This window comes from Cetorhinus maximus, unplaced genomic scaffold (assembly GCF_964194155.1).
Source record: "Cetorhinus maximus unplaced genomic scaffold, sCetMax3.hap1.1 HAP1_SCAFFOLD_570, whole genome shotgun sequence".
Classification (NCBI taxonomy): Eukaryota; Metazoa; Chordata; class Chondrichthyes; order Lamniformes; family Cetorhinidae; genus Cetorhinus; species Cetorhinus maximus.
The window spans coordinates 83,484-104,737 of NW_027596512.1; the positions used below are offsets into that span (position 1 = coordinate 83,484).

The 21,254-nt window shown below is 52.7% G+C and overlaps 1 protein-coding gene across 1 annotated transcript; it reads right to left on the reverse strand.

Moving 5' to 3' along the window:
- Positions 1-3,288: 3,288 nt before the first annotated feature.
- Positions 3,289-20,518, reverse strand: LOC144674159 (alpha-actinin-3-like; the record flags this gene model as incomplete). The annotated part of the gene is made up of 11 exons (XM_078535647.1): positions 3,289-3,630; positions 4,333-4,491; positions 5,491-5,556; positions 7,139-7,285; positions 8,358-8,537; positions 8,747-8,881; positions 10,896-11,078; positions 15,873-16,013; positions 16,433-16,541; positions 19,330-19,480; positions 20,326-20,518. Coding segments are annotated over 11 exons (1,623 nt in total), but the record flags the coding sequence as incomplete, so codon positions are not given.
- Positions 20,519-21,254: the final 736 nt, after the last annotated feature.

The following is a 21,254-nucleotide window of genomic DNA, read 5'->3' on the forward strand; positions in this document are numbered from 1 at the left end:
GAATCTGTCCTCTGTCACCCTCCTCTTTAAAGGAGATTGAAGCGTCCCAATTTTATTTTTAATCCCTATCGGGTTGCCATGATGTCATTGGCTTCTGTTGCCCGCATTCAAGAGTTGTTCTCTCCCTTTGCTGTTCATAAATCAGGGGCCTACTTTGGCTGAGCCTGGGCCCAGCTGCCTCTGTCAATCCAGGCACCTCCCGCCTCACAGATTGGAGGGGGGAGTGGGAGATGGGGAGGGGGTTGGGGGGGTGGGTGGGGAAGAGGAAAAGGTCACCAGGATCTTTGTGCTGAGCTTTGCTTATCCCAGCCTGGGCCTGCGAGGCAAAGGGGCACGACTAGGCCTCAGGCTCTGTTGCTGGGGAAGAGATACAGGTTGGGTGGGGGGGTTGTGGGTGGAGCAGAAGCAGGCAGCTCCTGGTCCCACTCCCCCAGGGGTTCATCAAACAACATCCAGATGTGAAACATCCCAGTTCATCTTGCTTCCCCCCTCCCCCCACTGCTCAAACTTCTTTCAGCCCTCATCCCTATCGCTGACCAATCATAGAGTAGCACAGCCCAGGAGGAGGCCATTCAGCCCATTGAGTCTGTGCTGGCTCTTTGAAAGATCTATCCAATTAGTCCCACTCCCCCTCCCCCGCTCTCTCTCCCCCACAGTCCTGCAAATTTCCCCTTTTCGAGTATTTATCCAATTCCCCCTTTTGAAAGTTCCTATTGAATCTGCTTCCACCGCCCTTTCAGGCAGCGCCTTCCAGATCACAAGAACTCGCTGTGTCAAAAAAAACATTCTCCTCATCTACCCCTCTGGCTCTTTTCCCGATTCTCTTCAATCTGTGTCCCTCTGGTTACCGACCCTCCTGCCACTGGAAACAGTTTCTCCTTATTCACTCGATCCAAACCCTTCCTGATTTTGAACGCCTCGATTCAATCTCCCCCTTAACCTTCTCTGCTCTAAGGAGAACAATCCCAGCTTCTCCCAGTCTCTCCACATGAACTGAGGTCCCTTATCCCTGGGACTGTTCCAGACACAATTTATCAACTTAAACATTCAGTCCCTCCCCCACTGACGCACAGTAGCAGCAGTGTGTGTACCATCTACAAGATGCAGGGCAGGAATTCACCAAGGCTCCTTAGACAGCACATTCCAAACCCACGACCTCTACCATCTAGAAGGACAAGGGCAGCAGACACATGGGAACACCACCACCTGCAAGTTCCCCTCCAAGTCACTCACCATCCTGACTTGGAAATATATCGGCCGTTCCTTCACTGTCGCTGGGTCAAAACCATGGAACGAACTCCCTAACAGCACTGTGGGTGAATGTTTAAGGTGATGAATGGGGTGCCAATCAAGTGGGCTGCTTTGTCTTGGACGGTGTTGAGCTTCTTGAGTGTTGTGGGAGCTGCACTCATCCAGGCAAGTGGGGAGTATTCCATCACACTCCTGACTTGTGCCTTGTATATGGTGGGCAGGCTTTGGGGAGTCAGGAGGTGAGTTACTCGCTGCAGAATTCCCAGCCGCTGACCTGCTCTTGTAGCCACAGTATTTATATGGCTAGTCCAGTTCCCTTTCTGGTCAATGGTAATCCCCAGAATATTGATATTGGGGGATTCAGCGATGGTAATGCCATTGAATGTGAAGGGGCGATGGTTAGATTCTCTCTTGTTGGAGATGGTCATTGCCTGGCGCTCGTGTGGTGTAGATGTTACTTGCCACTTATCAGCCCAAGCCTGGATATTGTCCAGGTCTCTCGTGCTCAAGGCCTGACTTACACCTCAATAGGAGAAGAGGCACAATGTGTAAAAATTAGGCCTTTTCTACCCTGGTGCGCCCTCATACACAGACTTGTTCTGTCACCTCCCCACCGCGTTACCGGCAGGGAGGCTGTCGGCTTTCAATGTAAGGCCAAAGCCCCCAGGCACACAAATCAGGAAAGTCCCAGGCTCCAGGCCGGCCTAGTGAAGGCCGGTGAGAGGGTGGTTAACCCGCTGGGGCCCCTCTTATAGCTTGGCCACAGACCCGGAGGAAGTTTACTGAAGAGAGAACTCAAACACTAGAAAAAAGACCAGTAGTTTTGAAGGATAGTTTTATTTTCTCCACATACAAGGGATGTGCAAATCTGACATTTCAATTACTCCCACCCCTCCCCGCTTGTCTTGCTTCATGTGCTGGTTCAGTTGCCACCTTGGCTTTGACGCAACAAAGTATTGGGCTGAGTGTTTGACTGTGGTGAGCTGCCGATGTCGGGTCAGTGAGGGTGAGGTTCGGCGTTGGGGTGAGGATCGAGCCGCAGGATCCAGCTGGACAGAATTCGAGGCCCATCCAGGGGAGCCCAGGTACAGCCCCTGTACACACCCCCCCAGCTCGTCATTGCTGGGCAAGGACCAGGGGTCCTGCATCTGGCTGCACTGCCCAGGCACCCGCTGGGTCAGAAGATGGCAGTTTGGGAGGAGCCGGTGTTGGTGAAGGTTGGGATGGAGGGAGAGGGAGAGAATATTCAAGGAGAGAGAAAGAGAGTGTGTGAAACAGGGGCAGAGGGAGAGGCAGAGAAAGAGAGCGACAGAGGGAGAGAGGCAAAGGGATAGAGAGACAAAGAGAGAGAGAGTCAGAGAGAGAGAGACAGAGAGAGAGAGAGAGACAGAGAGAGAGAGAGACAGAGGGAGAGAGAGACAGAGGGAGAGAAAGAGAGACAGAGAGAGAGGCAGAGGGAGAGAGAGGCAGAGGGAGAGAGAGGCAGAGGGAGAGAGAGGCAGAGGGAGAGATAGAGAGAAAGAGAGACAGAGGGAGTCAGACAGAGAGAGAGTGTGTGTGGGAGGGCAGGGAGTTGTTCCCCCGCTGCCATTCCTCTGGGAATCGGGCATTAGGGAATTGGGAGGTGGGGTGGGGGAGAGGAGCCATTCCCGATGCTCCGTTCTCGGAGGTAAGGCAGGCGGAGAATGTAATAGTAGGGTTAGGAAAATAGGATCCAGCTTTCTGTTGAGGAGATGGAGAGTCCGCCATCTTCTAGAATGTTCTGGGGCCAGATGAGGAGATGTGAGGTCACTGGACTCGGAGAATGGACTGGGCTGGAGGGGTAAAGGTGGCCTCCTGGGATAGGGCATTCCAGTGAATTCAGACTCCCCGGAAAACTGCATCACCACCAGTCCTGGGGAAGGGACCCCGCCAACCAATAAACCTCACGCTGCTTTCCAAACATCAGCAGCGAATGGGCCAGTGCCTCTTGCACCAGGACCTTTGCTCTCGGGACTCTGCGGGGGAAGATGATGGAGGCTCAATGGGGGTGGAGGGGGAGAGTGGAGTGGGGGGGGGGGACTCCCCGTCACCCATTTTCTTTCATGTGATGGGGGAAGGTATAGAGGGCGGAGAGGTTGAGAATGAGAGTGGAGGAGGAGGGGTTGTCTGAATGGGGGCTGGTTAGTGAGGGGGGACCGGAGATGAGTGGCTATCTAGGTGAAGGGGTGAGGTGAGCTTTCACAGGTCACTCTCTCCGTACAGTGCACTAGAGAAGGAGATGTAATCCAGGGCTCCGGGCGCTCCATCCGCACCTGTGTAGGTGGTCATCCTGGTGATACAATACTCGGCCTGCTCTGGTGGCAGCTCCCGACGCAGCTCTTCAACCGTGATGTAGTTCTGTCAGGTCACAGGAAACACATTAGATCAACTAAATTTCCCATTGCGAAGAATAAAGCTCCCTCTACACTGTCCCCTTCAAACACTCCCAGGACAGGTACAGCACGGGGTTAGATACAGAGTAAAGCTCCCTCTACACTGTCCCCATCAAACACTCCCAGGACAGGTACAGCACGGGGTTAGATACAGAGTAAAGCTCCCTCTACACTGTCCCCATCAAACACTCCCAGGGCAGGTACAGCACGGGGTTAGATACAGAGTAAAGCTCCCTCTACACTGTCCCCATCAAACACTCCCAGGACAGGTACGGCACGGGGTTAGATACAGAGTAAAGCTCCCTCTGCACTGTCCCCATCAAACACTCCCAGGACAGGTACAACACGGAGTTATATACAGAGTAAAGCTCCCTTTACACTATCCCCATCAAACACTCCCAAGACAGGTACAGCAATGGGGTTAGATACAGATTAATGCTCCCTCTACAATGTCTCCATCAAACACTCCCAGGACAGGTACAGCACGGGGTTAGATACAGAGTAAAGCTCCCTCTACACTGTCCCCATCAAACACTCCCAGGACAGGTACAGCACGGGGTTAGATACAGAGTAAAGCTCCCTCTGGGATCACTGGCACTGTTACCCATTACCCAATATAGACTATTGCTGAATTAATGTTTGAGTGAAATTGTAATATGACAGGAACCTTGTCTGAAGCCAGGATTTTGAAGGAAGCCATGACTTGTTCCGCAGTGTCTGTCTCGGCCGTCTCACGGGTCATGAAGTCAATGAAAGCTTGGAAGGTTACGACGCCAGTGTTGTTGGCGTCAACAAGGGTCATGATACGGGCAAACTCGACCTCTCCCTATGAGGCAAAGAGAAGAAAAGGGAATATTTAATGCCAACCAGCTCAGTCAACATGGCCGCCCACACCCCTACGGCCAACATGGCCACCCGCACCCCCATGGTCAACATGGCTGCCCACAGCCCCACGGCCAACATGGCCACCCGCACCCCCATGGTCAACATGGCCGCCCACGGCCAACATGTCCACCCGCACCCTCACGGTCAACATGGCCGCCCGCACCCCCACAGCCAACATGACCACCTGCACCCCAAAGGTCAACATGACCACCCGCATCCCAAAGGTCAACATGACCACCCGCACCCCCACGGCCAACATGACCACCCGGACCCCCACGGCCAACATGACCACCCGGACCCCCACGGCCAACATGACCACCCGGACCCCCACGGCCAACATGACCACCCGCACCCCTACGGCCAACATGACCGCCCGCACCCCAAAGGTCAACATGGCCGCCCGCACACCCATGGTCAACATGGCTGCCCACACCCCCACAGCCAACATGGCCACCCGCACCCTCACGGTCAACATGGCTGCCCACACCCCCATGGTCAACATGGCTGCCCCCACCCCCACGGTCAACATGGCTGCCCACAGTTTTGTTGTCATTACTGAGCCGACCATGTTTGATATAAAACTACGTTCACTTCCCGGGGGTATTGAGCGTGCTATTCACTGGCGTTGCCCTATTCTGTACGTCCAATATCCCAGTGGCGAGCAAACTCTGGGCGCTCCCCGGTCCCCCCGAGGGGGCATGGCCCAAACTCTTGAAGGCCTGAGGCTGTAGGGATGAACGCAGCAGAGGGCGGTGCAGCTAGTGGGCCGGCTTGGCGGCCCCCTTTCCGTAGGTCCGGGAGCGACAGTCCCACAGTTGCGAGGCCTGAAAGGAGTGAACCACGGTAGACCTCGTGGAGACTGGGGCGCGCATGTGCAGTGCAGGCAGGAGGGGGAACAGGTGAGAGATAGTCGGGGACATTGTGCGTGCTTCTGTTTTACCAGATCGTAACCCATGGAGATGAGACAGGCTCTGAAATCATCAGGTTCCATCTTTCCATTCCTCTTCTACATTTCGCCAAGAGGTCCCAGTAAGATTGTTTTAGGAAAAAAGAGAAATCACAATTAGTAACGGGTTTGGAGTCGAGTTTCTGATTATTCATCCTCACGCTGACAATGGTCTCTTGATTCAGCAACACTTGTGGTGCTGGGAAATTTCCTAGTTTCCATAGATCGGGAAAGACTGAACCGGCCGGGGGTCTTTCCTCTAGAAAAGAGACGGCCGAGGGGGTGACCTGATCGAGCTCTTTAAAATGATGGAGGGGGTTTCGATAGGGTCGACGTAGAGAAGATGTTTCCCCTTGTGGGGGTCGGGGGGGGGAGAGACCAGAACTAGGGGCCCATCGATATAAGACAGTCACTAATAAATCCGATCGAGAATTCAGGAGAAACTTCTTCACCCAGAGAGTGGGGAGAATGTGGGACTCGCTCCCACAGGGGGTGGAGAGTATGTGGGTCTCGCTCCCACAGAGAGTGGGGAGAATGTGGGACTCGCTCCCACAGAGTGGGGAGAATGTGGGACTCGCTCCCACAGAGAGTGGGGAGAATGTGGGACTCGCTCCCACAGAGAGTGGGGAGAATGTGGGACTCGCTCCCACAGGGAGTGGGGAGAATGTGGGACTTGCTCCCACAGAGAGTGGGGAGAATGTGGGACTCGCTCCCACAGGAATGGGGAGAATGTGGGACTCGCTCCCACAGGGAGCGGGGAGAATGTGGGACTCGCTCCCACAGGGAGTGGGGAGAATGTGGGACTCGCTCCCACAGGGAGTGGGGAGAATGTGGGACTCGCTCCCACAGGGAGTGGGGAGAATGTGGGACTCGCTCCCACAGGGAGTGGGGAGAATGTGGGACTCGCTCCCACAGGGAGTGGGGAGAATGTGGGACTCGCTCCCACAGGGAGTGGGCGAGGGGAATAGTGTCGATACATTTAAGGGGGAAGCTGGATAAACACATGAGGGAGAAAGGAATAGAAGGATATGGGGATGGGGGGAGATGGAGAGGGGGGTGGGAGGAGGCTCGTGTGGGGCAGAAACACCAGCAGATGGGCTGAGTGGCCTGATTCTGCGTTGGAATTGTGTGTGATGTAACAGTACTTTTAGAAAGAGAAATTTTTCAGTCTATTTCATATCACAAGTATCTCTCTCTCTCTCCCCATGCCTCTCTCTCTCACTTTCTTCCTCTCTGCCCGTCTCTCTCCCTCTCTCCCCACCGTCTTTCCCTCCCTCCCTTTCACACCCGTCTCTCTTTCTCTTCCCCCATCTCTCTCTCTCCATCTCTCGCACTGTCTCTCTCTCTCTCTCACCGTCTCTCTCTCTCTCTCTCTCTCTCACTGTCTCTCTCTCTCTCTTGACCCTGTCTTTCTCTCACCCTCACTTGCCCCGCCTCTCTCTCTCCCCCCTCTCTCTCTCCCCTTGTCTCTCTCCCTCCCTCTCTCGCTCTCCCCCTCTCTCTCTCTCTCTCTCTCCCCCTCTCTCTCTCCCCACGTCTCTCTCTCCCCCCGTCTCTCTCTCCCCCCGTCCGTCTCCATGTCTCTATCTCTCTCTCCCCGTCTCTCTCTCTCTCCCCCGTCACTCCCTCCCTCTCTCCTTACCCTGTCGAAATGATTAAATGATGCTCTGAATTCATTGAGCTGTTCCTGACTGATTCCCTTCGCATCCCGGGTCAGGATCTGGTTTTCCACCTCGTTGATGGTCCGGGCGATGGTCGTCAGGAGTTGTTCCCAGCCCACACGGATATGCTGAAGGAGGAAGCAGGAAAGATCAGTCAACGGAACATCGATTCACAGCCAGAGTCCACTACACTCTTCAATTCCAATCTAATATCAAACACTCCCAGGACAGGTACAGCACGGGGTTAGATACAGAGTAAAGCTCCCTCTACACCGTCCCCATCAAACACTCCCAGGACAGGTACAGCATGGGGTTAGATACACAGTAAAGCTCCCTCTACACTGTCCCCATCAAACACTCCCAGGACAGGTGCAGCACGGGATTAGATACAGAGTAAAGCTCCCTCTACACTGTCCCCATCAAACACTCCCAGGACAGGTACAGCACGGGGTTAGATACAGAGTAAAGCTCCCTCTACACTGTCCCCATCAAACACTCCCAGGACAGGTACAGCACGGAGTTAGATACAGGGGGCAGGTTTGGCCATTCAGGGGTGATGTCAGGAAGCACTTCATCACACAGAGGGAAGAGAGAATCAGGAACTCTCTCTCCCCCACCAAAAAGCTGCCGAGTCTGGGGGTCAATTGGAAATGTCAAAACTGAGATTGATGGATTTTTGTTGGGTGAGGGGGTTAAAGGTTACGGAACCGAGGCGGGTGGATGGAGTTAAGATACAGATCAGCCACGATCTAACTCAATGGCAAGACGGGCTCGAGGAGGGACTGAATGGCCTCCTCATGTTCCCACCTAACAGTTTTGAGCAGGGGCTGTCCTCCTCTGGTTTTGGTGTAACAGGCTTGAGGAGGGGCTGAATGGCCTCCTCCTGTCCCTGTGGAACAGGCTCGAGGAGGGGCTGAATGGCCTCCTCCTGTCCCTGTGGAACAGGCTCGAGGAGAGGCTGAATGGCCTCCTCCTGTCCCTGTGGAACAGGCTCGAGGAGGGGCTGAATGGCCTCCTGCTGTTCCTATGCTCCTAGACTGGGTACGTTAGCAATTCCCTCCCCTGAAGGACATGAGAGAAACCAATGGGGCTTTCTCACGCATCCAGGAGCTTCCATGGTCATTTTCCTAGCGCCAGCTCCTTGCCCTTTGAACTCTGACCTCCGGGTTGCCTGCCCAGTACTTTATTCACTGTCCTTACCTCCATGGTGTAGCTGGTGTGCTTGTTGTCGAAGATGAGTGCCTCCTGGATGAGTTGGTGGTCTCCCTCCAATTTGTCAATGTTTGACTTGTAGTTTATGATGTTCTGTTCGTACTGTTTCAAATGGTTCATCTGGTCCTCCAGGGAGCCTGTGATGTCAATGGAAATGTGACCGATTTCCTGAAAAGTACAGAAAGGCCCAGTCAGCAAATAGCTCTCCACAGCAACGGACTCTCCACTCGCTCCCCACCACACTCAGCTTGTCTCAGAGATCACCTCATCCCCCTATCCAAGGCGGTAACATGGGCTAAATACGGAGTAAAGCTCCCTCTGCACTGTCCCCATCAAACACTCCCAGGGCAGGTAGAGCACGGGATTGGATGCATTACCTCCATCTTGGTTTGAATCCATGGCCCAATGACGTTAGCCTGAGCCGCAAACTGGCGACGAAGCCGTTCATTGGCCTGTTGGCGGGCGAGTTCCTCCTGTAAGGTTTGGTCTCTGTGTGGTACAAGTGTCTTCACCTGTGGGCACAGCAATAGGAGAATTAGAACGAGCAGATATTTCATCAACTCTGGCCAGGAAGCTCTAAACCTACAGGAGACCATTCTGCCCATCGTGCTTCTGCCTGTCAATGAAATCCCAAATCCACTGCTCCCTCCCCATAGCCCAGTATCAATCCCAAACTAAACCCACTGTCCCGCTCCCTCCCCATAGCCCTGTATCAATCCCAAACTAAATCCACTGTCCATCTCCCTCCCCATAGCCCTGAATCAATCCCCAAATTAATCCCTCTGTCCCACTCTCTCCCCATAATCCAGTATCAATCCCAAATTAATCCCAATATCCCGTTCCCTCCCCGTAGCCCTGTATCAATCCCAAACTAAACCCACTGTCCCGCTCCCTCCCCATAGCCCTGTATCAATCCCCAAACTAATCCCTCTGTCCCGCTCTCTCCACATGGCCCAGTAACAATCCCAAATTAATCCCAATATCCCGTTCCCTCCCCATAGCCCTGTATCAATTCCAAACTAAACCCACTGTCCCGCTCCCTCCCCATAGCCCTGTATCAATCCCCAAACTAATCCCACTGCCCCGCTCTGTCCCCATAGCCCAGTATCAATCCCAAACTAATCCCACTGTCCTGCTCCCTCCCCATAGCCCTGTATCAATCCCAAACTAATCCCACTGCCCCACTCTCTCCCCATAGCCCTGTATCAATCCCAAACTAATCCCACTGTCCCGCTCTCTCCCCATAGCCCTGTATCAACCCCCATACTAATCCCACTGCCCCGCTCTCTCCCCATAGCTCTGAATCAATCCCAAACTAATCCTACTGTCCCGCTCCCTCCCCATAGCCCTGTATCAATCCCAAACTAATCCTACTGTCCCGCTCTCTCCCCATAGCCCTGTATCAACCCCCATACTAATCCCACTGCCCCGCTCTCTCCCCATAGCCCTGTATCAATCCCAAACTAATCCCACTGCCCCGCTCTCTCCCCATAGCCCTGTATCAATCCCAAACTAATCCCACTGTCCCGCTCTCTCCCCATAGTCCTGTATCAATCCCAAACTAATCCCACTGCCCCCACTCTCCCCCTAGCCCTGTTTCAATCCCCAAACTAATCCCACTGTCCCGCTCCCTCCCCATAGCCCTGAATCAATCCCAAACTAATCCCACTGTCCCGCTCCCTCCCCATAGCCCTGTATCAACCCCAAACTAATCCCACTGCCCCACTGTCTCCCCATAGCCCTGAATCAATCCCAAACTAATCCCACTGTCCCGCTCCCTCCCCATAGCCCTGAATCAATCCCCAAACTAATCCCACTGTCCCGCTCCCTCCCCATAGCCCTGAATCAATCCCAAACTAATCCCACTGTCCCGCTCTCTCCCCATAGCCCTGTATCAATCCCCAAACTAATCCCACTGTCCCGCTCTCTCTCCATAGCCCTGTATCAACCCCAAACTAATCCCACTGCCCCACTGTCTCCCCATAGCCCTGAATCAATCCCAAACTAATCCCACTGTCCCGCTCCCTCCCCATAGCCCTGAATCAATCCCAAACTAATCCCACTGTCCCGCTCCCTCCCCATAGCCCTGTATCAATCCCCAAACTAATCCCTCTGTCCCGCTGTCTCCCCATAGACCTGTATCAATCCCAAACTAATCCCTCTGTCCCGCTCTCTCCCCATAGCCCTGTATCAATCCCAAACTAATCCCACTGCCCCGCTCTCTCCCCATAGACCTGTATCAATCCCAAACTAATCCCACTGCCCCACTCCCTCCCCATAGCCCAGTATCAATCCCCAGACAAAACTCACTGTCCCACACCCTCCCCATAGCCCAGTATCAATCCCAAACTAATCCTACTGTCCCGCTCCCTCCCCATAGCCCTGTATCAATCCCAAACCAATCCCACTGTCCCGCTCTCTCCCCGCCCCCCCCTCATCTCCCTGTGTAAAACTCTCCGCCCCGCTCTCTCTCTATGGTTTGATGTTGAACATGTTGAGCTCTGATCTCCGCAGCCAGTGACCCACCTTGTCCCATTTGCCGGCGATTTCCTGGGCGTTCAGGTTAGTGTAGGGGTTGATCCCAGACAGTTTAATGCCGTAGGTCTGGGCGATTTTGGTGATCTCGTTCTGGATTCCGAGGATGGCCATTCTCTCCTTGTCGGCCTCTGGCAGCGTGGCTTTGAACTGCTCGTGGGCTGTGATCAAACTCTGCCGGAAGGGAGCGCAGCATAGAGTCATACAGGGCAGGAGGAAGCCGCTCGGGCCATCCCCTCTGTGCTAGCCCCTCAGAAGAGCAGTCTGATGGTGTAGTCCCACCCAGTAACCAACGCCCTGCAATCAAAATGGCCGCCCCCGTCAGACCATTTAGCGCCGTATATCGCGCAAACCCACGTAACAGGCCCAAGGCTGCCATGCTCGGTCCGGGAAAGTGCCCAGTCTACCCTGGAAAGACAAAGTATCTCAAACATTCGAGCAGCAGGCGAAGCTGACCATTTCATGCAGGTGCTACACAGTGTGGAAACACGAGTGGTCTTCTCCGCCAACAGGCGCAACTGACTCACGGGGTACACGAATTTCACTGCAATGCCAGGTACGTAGGCCACATGCCCCAGCGACTTGCGGGGGGGGGTCGTATCAAGCACCACGTTCCCTTCAGCTCCTCACAACAGGCAGAGTACCGACCCCACCCAAACAGCCCCCATGCTCGCAAAACTCCGGACATCATGTCTAACGTCGGACGCGATTCCACGATTGGACAGCACTTGCTGAATAATCTCAAGTGTGCTAATAATTGCACTAACAACCAATTTAAGATTATCAGTTGGGCTTGCAATGTAGCTCACTTACACATGCTAGAAGCTACAGGTCTTCATACAAAGGGCCCTGTGGGCAAAAGGAACATGTCCAGGCATTGTGTCTTTTTTGAATTAAAAGGGTGGGGGACAATAGTTCCCTGATACATTCTCCATGGCAACACCTCGACCAACCAGAGCCAACTTGCCAACCAATCAGCACCCTTTTCTCTTGTAGTATAAATTGTTGTTCCCTTTGAAATTTGGTATTCTTGCATCTGTCCTGATGAGTGCAAGACAAAAAGCTTCGACAGCATGTCTCTTTTATTCAGAAATACATAGACAATATTGGAGCTGTTGTAGGGAAAATGTTAGAAGCTATTATTGAAGAAGTTATAGCAGGGCGCTTGGATAAGCTCAAGGTGATCAGGCAGAGTCAACATGGCTTTGTGAAAGGGAAATTATGTTTAACCAACTTATTGGAGTCCTTTGAGGAAGTAACATGTGCTGTGGATAAAGGGGAACCGGTGGATGTACTGTACTTAGATTTCTAGAAGGCATTTGACAAAGTGCCACATCAAAGGTTATTGTGGAAAACAAAAGCTCATGATGTAGGGAGTAACATGAATAGAAGCTAGCAGGAAGCAGAGAGTAGGCATCAATGGGTCTTTTTCTGGTTGGCAAGGTATAATGAGTGGTGTGCCTCAGGGATCAGTGCCGGGGCCTCAACTGTTTGCAATTTATACAAATGACTTGGGTGAAGGGTTGGGTGGGATGGCTGCCAAATTTGCTGATGGTACAAAGATAGGGAGGAAAGTAAATTGTGAAGAGGACATAAGGAGGCTACAAAGTGACATAGAAAAGTTAAGTGAGTGGGCAAAGATCTGGCAAATGGAGTATAATGTGGGAAAATGTGACATTGTCCATTTTGGCAGGAAGAATAAATAAGAAGCTTATTATCTAAATGGTGAGAGATTGCAGAGCTCTGAGATTCAGAGGGATCTGGGTGTCCTAGTGCATGAATCACAAAAGGTGAGTGTGCAGGTACAGCAGGGAATTAGGAAAGTTAATAGAATGTAATTATTTATTGTGAGGGGAATTGATTACAAAAGTAGGGAGGTTATGCTTCAGTTGTACAGGGCACTGGTGAGACCACATCTGGAGTATTGTGTACAGTATTGGTCTCCTTATTTAAGGAAGGATGTAAATGCATTGGAAGCAGTTCAGAGAAGGTTTATTAAACTAATACCAGGAATGGGTGGGCTGTCTTATGAGGAAAGGTTGGACAGGTTAGGTTTGTATCTGCTGGAGTTTAGAAGATTAAGAGGCGACTTGATTGAAACCTTTAAGATCCTGAGGGGTCTTGACAGGGTGGATGTGGAGAGGATGTTTCCTCTTGTGGGAGAATCTCGAACTAGGGGTCAAATAAGGGGTCGCTCAGTTAAAACAGAGATGAGGAGAAATTTTTTCATTCAGAGGGTCGTGAGTCTCTGGAACTCTCTTCCTGAAAATGTGGTGGAAGCAGAGTCTTTGAATATATTTGAGGCAGAGTTGGATAGATTTTTGGTAAGCAAAGGGGTGATAGGTTATCGGGGTAAGTGGGATGCAGATTTCATGTCACTATCAGATCAGCCATGACCTTATTAAATGGCGGAGCAGGCTCGAGGGGCCGAATGGCCTCCTCCTGCTCCTAATTTGTACGTGCAAATGTTGTTCATAAAGACATCACAGAGAGCAAACAAACTGATTTTGGGGAGGAAGGGACTGGATTATAACATTTTGAGATAGACTATCAGGGTAATGATAGTTATAGTGTTAACTGCCTCCCCAAAGCCTGTCCACCATCTACAAGGCACCAGTCAGGAGTGTGATGGGATACTCCCCACTTGCCTGGATGAGTGCAGCTCCCACAACACTCAAGAAGCTCAACACCATCCAGGACAAAGCAGCCGCTTGATTGGCACCCCATCCACAAACATTCACTCCCTCCACCACCGACACACTGTAGCAGCAGTGTGTGTACCATCTACAAGATGCACTGCAGCAACTCACCAAGGCTCCTTAGACAGCACCTTCCACCACACTCTCAGGCAGTGCATTCCAGACCCTAACCTCTCGCTGCGTGAAAAAGTTTCTCCTCATGTCACATTGGCCTCTTTGGCCAATCGCCTTCAATCTGTCCCTTCTGGTTCTCGGTCCTTCCACCAATGGGACCAGTTTCTCCCCATCGGCTCTGTCCAGACCCCCATGATCTTGAACACCCCCATCAAATCTCTTCTCGGCCATCTCTTCTCCAGTGAAAACAGTCCTAATCTACCTACGTCTCTGAAGTTCCTCATCCCTGGAACCAGTCTCATGAATCCTTCCCACGCTCTCTCCAATACTTTCACATCTTTCCTAAAGTGTGGCGCCCATAACTGGACACAGTACACCAGCTGAGCGCAAATTAGTGTTTTATACAATCTCAACGTAACCTCTGTGCCCTTGCACTCTATGCCCCTATTAATAGAGCCACAACTTCATAAACAACAACAAAAGCCAGCTATCATTTACACGGTGTCTTTAAGGAGATAGATTGCAGAGTGTTCTACTGCAACATGAGGGATGGTCCATAGGGAGTGAATGATCCAAGACATACCCACCCACGGAGAAGGCGAGGAGAGTTCACAGAAAGCCAGGTCAAAAGGATATACATTGAGGATGTTTTTTGAACACCGGGGAGAGAGAGAGAAATAGAGAGACGCACAAAGGGAATTCCAGAGCTCAGGGCCCCAGGCAGCTGAAGGCACGGCCGCCAATGGTGGAGCGATGGGGAATCGGGGGATGGTCAGGAGGCCGGAATTGGAGGAGCCAAGAGATCTTGGAGGGTTGTAGGGCCTGGAGGAGGTTACAGAGATAGGGAGGGTTGTAGGGGCTGGAGGAGGTTACAGAGATAGGGAGGGTTGTAGGGGCTGGAGGAGGTTACAGAGATAGAGAGGGTTGTAGGGGCTGGAGGAGGTTACAGTGATAGGATTGTAGGGGCTGGAGGAGGTTACAGAGATAGGGAGGGTTGTAGGGGGCTGGAGGAGGTTACAGAGATAGGGAGGGTTGTAGGGGCTGGAGGAGGTTACAGAGATAGGGAGGGTTGTAGGGGTTGGAGGAGGTTACAGAGATAGGGAGGGTTGTAGGGGGCTGGAGGAGGTTACAGAGATAGGGAGGGTTGAAGGGGTTGGAGGAGATTACAGAGATAGGGAGGGTTGTAGGGGCTGGAGGAGGTTATAGAGATAGGGAGGGTTGTAGGGGCTGGAGGAGGTTACAGAGATAAGGAGGGTTGTAGGGGCTGGAGAAGGTTACAGAGATAGGGAGGGGTGTAGGGGCTGGAGGAGGTTACAGAGATAGGGAGGGGTGTAGGGGCTGGAGGAGGTTACAGAGAAAGGGAAGATTGTAGGGGCTGGAGGAGGTTACAGAAATAGGGAGGGTTGTAGGGGCTGGAGGAGGTTACAGAGATAGAGAGGGTTGTAGGGGCTGGAGGAGGTTACAGAGATAGGGAGGGTTGTAGGGGCTGGAGGAGGTTACAGAGATAGGGAGGGTTGTAGGGGCTGGAGGAGGTTACAGAGATAGGGAGGGGTGTAGGGGCTGGAGGAGGTTACAGAGAAAGGGAAGATTGTAGGGGCTGGAGGAGGTTACAGAGATAGGGAGGGGTGTAGGGGCTGGAGGAGGTTACAGAGATAGGGAGGGTGTAGGGGCTGGAGGAGGTTACAGAGATAGGGAGTGTTGTAGGGGCTGGAGGAGGTTACAGAGATAGGGAGTGTTGTAGGGGCTGGAGGAGGTTACAGAGATAGGGAGCGTTGTAGGGGCTGGAGGAGGTTACAGAGATAGGGAGCGTTGTAGGGGCTGGAGGAGGTTACAGATATGGGGGGGTTAGTGGGGGAGGCATGAGGAGAGATTTGAAGACAAGGATGAGAATTTTAAAATTAAACCAGGAGTTAATGTGGGTCAGCGAGCACAGGGGTGAGTGATGGGCAAATGGGACTTGGTGCGAGTTAGTGTGTGATGTTGGTCATTATCACGTTGCTGTTTGTGGGATCTTGCTGTGCGTAATTCGGCTGCTGAGTTTCCTACATTACAATAGTGAGCACACTTCAAAAAACAGTCCTCCATTGTGTGTGAAACACTCTGGGACGTCCCGACAGGAGCTGGAGAGATGCGGAGCTCCTTCTATTCTGCCTACCTGGATCTCCTCGATACTGTGAACAATGAACATGTCCTGGAGATCCTCCATGGCACCGTCCATCCAGTTGTTGAAGGGGGCAGCTCGCTTGGCAAACTCCAGGTACAGCTGGTCAATGGTTTCCAGAAGTTTCTCATTCCGCTGGGAGAGAGAGAGAGAGTGAGCGAGAGTCAGATAGAGAAACTTTGACAGAGAAGGAGAGAGACCGAGAGAGAGAGACAGAAACAGAGAGAGACAGAGACAGAGAGACAGAGAGAGACAGACAGACAGACGGGAAGAGAGAGAGAGAGAGGGAAAGACAGAGAGAGAGAGACAGAGATAGAGAGACAGAGAGCGAGACAGAGAGCGAGACAGAGAGAGAGGGACAGAGAGAGAAGGAAAGCCAGAGACAGAGAGAATGAGAGAGAGACAGAGAGAGAGAGAGGGACAGAGAGAGAGAGAGAGACAGACAGACAGGGAGAGAGACAGAGAGAGAGAGACAGGGAGAGAGAATAAAACAGTTTCCAAACAAGTTCAGAGAGTTGACCAACCCAATGTTGGTGCTGGGGCATGTGCCATACCTCTAGGGCATCTCTCCTCTTCTGGGTTAGGGTGCCCAGAGTATCCCACTGGTCACAGATTGCCTGGCAACGGCTGTTCACACTGGCGGCATCATGGTAATCCAACTCGCTGAAACACATAACACAGGCACAGGTGAGGCCAATGCAAGGCACAGCACGATCCCACTGCTGACAGGGTTGTCACCAGAGCGGCTCACAGAGACTAGGCTGGTATTCCCTCGAATGCAGAGGATTAAGGGATAATTACTCGAGGGGTTTAAGATGATTAAAGGATTCAATAGTTTCTCTCTATCGACCCTATCTCCTCTGGTGGTGGGGGGAGAGAGAAAGAGAGATGAACGGAAGGAGAGAGAGACGGAGGGAGGGAGAGAGATGGAGGGAGGGAGGGAAAGAGAGAAAGATGGAGGGAGGGAGACAGAGAGGGAGAGAGAGAGAGATGGGGTAGGGAGAGAAAGAGAGATGGAGGGAGGGAGAGACAGAGAGAGCACACGAGAGAGAGAGAGGGATGGAGGGAGGGAGAGAGAGAGTGACAGAGAGCGAGAGAGAGACGGAGGGAAAGAGAGAGAGAGGCAGAGGGATAGTGGGGAAGAGGGAGAAAGAAAGACAAAGGGAGAGAGAGAAAGATGGAGGGAGGGGGAGAGAGAGACACAGAATGAGAGACGGAGGGAGGGGGAGAGAGAGACGGAGGGAGAGAGACGCAGGGAGGGAGAGAGAAAGTGAGTGGGTGAGCGAGTGAGAGAGAATATATCAGTCTGGATGTCCCTCACTGCGAGAATAATATAAAGCTCTTCACGTTTTCATGTAGGCCGTTGTAATGACTCGGCGGTGCGGACAGGTTTCAACAAGAAACAGAGAAACTTTATTACACAGAGCTTTCCCGGGTCCACACGCCCGGCCAGGACTCTAATCAGGAAGTCCCACCCCCCCCTCCAGATTGCCCGCGCTTAGGGCTGATTGGTCAGAGCCCCCAAGGACATCAGGTCACCCCTGATAGACCACAGGAGAGGCTATACCTTCAGTTACTACATTTCCTCCCCCTTTTAGTTTTTTTACAATTTCTATTTACAGGGAAACATTTGAATATCCAAGAACATGTACATATAGACAACTTCAGGTGATTAAAGATCAAATCTCTGAGGTTGCTCTCCTTATACGTCTAGAGCGGTGTAGCTCTACCACTTGAGGTTCCTCAACAGGATCGACAGGATCTGGAACTGCAGCACGAGACACATCATCAGAAAGTGGCAGTTCAGGGTTTGGCAACTCTACAGAGACATCGGGCGTGTCTATTCTAGGTCGATCTGTCACCTCAGGAATTAACATTTGACGTTAATCATAGGCTGAATAGTCTCTCTATCACGAATATGGTCCACGTGTTTTTGAACGATTCTGTCTTCCATTTCCACCTGGAAGGATAAGGGACCCGTCTCTGGGACAATGGGTCCAGGAACCCAACAAGGTCCACTTCCGAAATTCCACACGGACACTGTGTCACCTACACTGAGCGTGTGAGCTTTGCTTGGTATGTCGTGGTTCAATGTTTGATTACTCTGATCCCTCTCCACCTTCCCCTCTAGGTTTGGAAACACCAGAATTAACCATCTATGTAGGCAGCGTTTCATCAGTAATTCAGAGGGTGTTGAACCCGTATTCGAATGAGGCACTGTATGATAACTGAGAAGAAAGGGGGAGAGAGTCGAGATTCTCGAGTACCTTCTGATAACCTTGTCATACCAGACTTGGCTCTCTCGGCTAAACCATTCGATGAGGGATGGTAAGGGGCTGTTTTAATCTGTCTGATTCCATTCAGATTCAGGACTGGTGAGTAATCTCTTCCTTTTCTTCAGATCCGATGTACTCAGGGTAACCAGGTGAGGAGCAGCGTCGGAGATATTTTACCCACCTCGCCAAATGTAATGACTCGATGGAGCGGACAGGTTTCAACAAGAAACAGGTAAACTTTATTACAGAGAGCTCTCCCGGGTCTACACGCCCGGCCAGGACTCTCGTCAACAATCCCCCACCCCCTCCCCCGGATTGCCCGCACTCAGGGCTCATTGGTCCAAGAACAGCACGTTACTCCTGATAGGACAGCAGGAGGGGCTATACCCTCAGTTACAACAGGGAGAGACGGAGGGAGAGAGGGGGAGAGGAAGCAAGACGGAGGGAGAGAAAAAGAGTGAGGCGGAGGGAGCGAGAGAGAGAGCCAGGTGGAGGGAGGGAGAGAGAGTGACTTGGGGAGAGAGAGAGAGACGGAGGGAGAGAGAGAGTGAGAAAGAAAGACTGGGGGAGGAGAGCGAGAGATGCAGGGAGGGAGAGAGATGGAGGGAGGGAGAGAGAGAGACAGAGGGAGGGAGAGAGAGAGACGGAGAGAGGGAGAGAGAGATGGAGGGAGGGAGAGAGAGATGGAGGGAGGGAGAGAGAGATGGAGGGAGGGAGAGAGAGATGGAGGGAGGGAGAGAGAGAGACTGAGAGAGAGAGAGGCGGAGAGAGAAAGATGGAGGGAGAGAGAGAGAGAGACGGAGGGAGGGAGAGAGAGAGACGGAGGGAGGGAGAGAGAGATGGAGGGAGGGAGAGAGAGAGAGAGACGGAGGGAGGGAGAGAGGTGGAGAGAGAGAGACGGAGGGAGGGAAAGAGGCGGAGAGAGAGAGATGGAGGGAGGGAGAGAGGCGGAGAGAGAGAGAGATGGAGGGAGAGAGAGAGGGCGGGAGGGAGAGAGGGAGGGAGGGAGAGAGGGAGGGAGTGAGAGAGAGACGGATGGAGTGAGAGAGAGAGGGAGGGAGGGAGAGAGAGAGACGGAGGGAGGGAGAGAGAGAGGGAGGGAGAGAGATGGAGGGAGGGAGAGAGGGAGGGAGTGAGAGAGGCGGAGAGAGAGAGAGGGGTGGTGGAGTTCCTACTTGAGCTCCTGGGCAATGGCAGCGATTTGTTCCACACGGTCCTGATGAGCAGCCAGGTCACTTTCAAACGCTTCGTGTTTCCTCGTGAGAGCCCGAATCTCCATCAGAGTGGCCGATTCATAATCCTTCTTACTCAACATATCCTCCTTACCTGAGAGAGAGAGAAAGAGAGAGAGTGAGAGAGGGAGAGGGAGAGAGAGAGAGAGGAGAGAGAGAGAGAGGGAGAGAGAGAGAGAGAGTGAGAGAGGGAGAGAGAGAGAGAGAGAGAGTGAGGGAGAGGGAGAGGGAGAGGGAGAGAGAGAGAGAGAGACAGGGAGAGGGAGAGAGAGAGAGTGAGAGAGGGAGAGGGAGAGAGAGAGAGAGAGGGAGGGGGAGGGAGAGAGAGACGGAGAGAGAGAGAGTGAGGGAGAGGGAGAGAGAGAGAGAGGGAGAGAGAGAGTGAGGGAGAGGGAGAGAGAGAGAGAGGGAGAGAGAGAGAGGGAGAGGGAGAGAGAGAGAGAGAGGGAGGGGGAGGGAGAGAGAGACGGAGAGTGAGAGAGGGAGAGAGAGAGAGAGGGGGAGAGGGAGAGAGAGAGAGGGAGGGAGAGAGAGAGAGGGAGGGAGAGAGAGAGAGAGGGAGGGGGAGAGAGAGGGAGAGAGGGAGAGGGAGGGAGAGAGAGAGAGGGAGAGAGAGGGAGAGAGAGAGAGGGAGAGCAAGTGAGAGACAGTGAGAGACAGTGAGAGAGAGAGTGGAAGAGAGAGAGAGAGAGAGAGAGAGAGGGAGAGAGAGAGACAGTGAGAGAGAGAGAGGAGGAGAAAGAGGGAGAGAGAGGGGGAGAGAGAGTGGGAGTGTGAGTGTGAGAGAGAGAGTGTGAGAGAGGAAGAGAGTGAGAGAGGGAGTGAGAGAGGGAGTGAGGGGGGAGTGAGAGAGAAAGGGAGAGAGAGGGAAAGAGAAAGGATTAGTGAGTGAGTGGCAGGGGTCAGAGCGAGGGATAGGGGTCAGTGAGGGTCACCTACCTCCAGTCCAGGCCTCATGAAGAGCACATTTCTGCTTAAACTTTTCTGCTAGATGATCCAACCGCTCCAGTCTGCGGATCTCTGTCAGAAGCCATTCCTCATAACCTTTCTCAACTTGTTCCAGTCCTTTCCAGGCATTGGCAATATCCTGGTGAGAAAAGAAAGGAGCGTTTAGACAAAGAGGCTCTGACGTTCAGAGCGCCCGTGACTCAGACCTGGCTTGGTTATCGCCACTGGGGAGGGGGCAGGTCCTCCACGTCTACCACCGATCCGACATCACCTCCACTGGGAGCGAGGGAAGGTTAAACCAGTACACCGAGAGACGAGGGAGGCTGGCAAGATAGTGGGATTGACAGGGGAAGGTCTAAAGGGGAGCTCGCTTCATCAGTGGGTCAAACTGAGGAAGAATAGAAGAGCGGCATATTATATAAATGAAGAGAGGCTGCAGAAAGCTGAGGTGCAGAGGGATCTGGGTGTCCTAGTGCATGAATCACAAAACATTAGTGGGCAGGTACAGCAAATAGTTAGGAAGGCAACTGGAATGTTGGCCTTTATAACAAGGGAACTGGAATATAAAAGTCTTGCTACAGCTGTACAGGGTGTCGGTGAGACTGCACCTGGAGCACTGTGCACAGTCGGATCTCCTTATTTAAGGAGGGATAGACTCGCACTGGAGGCCGTTCAGAGAAGGTTCACTGGGCTGATCCCTGGGATGAAGGGGGTTTGTCTGATGAGGAAAGGTTGAGCAGGTTGGGCCCTGTACCCACTGGAGTTTAGAAGAATGAGAGGGGATCTTATTGAAACATATCAGATCCTGAGGAGGGGGTTTTGACAGGGTGGAGACTGAGAGGATGGTTACCCCTTGTGGGGGGAATCTAGAACGAGGAGGGGGGCACAGTTTCAGAATAAGGGGTCTCCTATTGAAGACG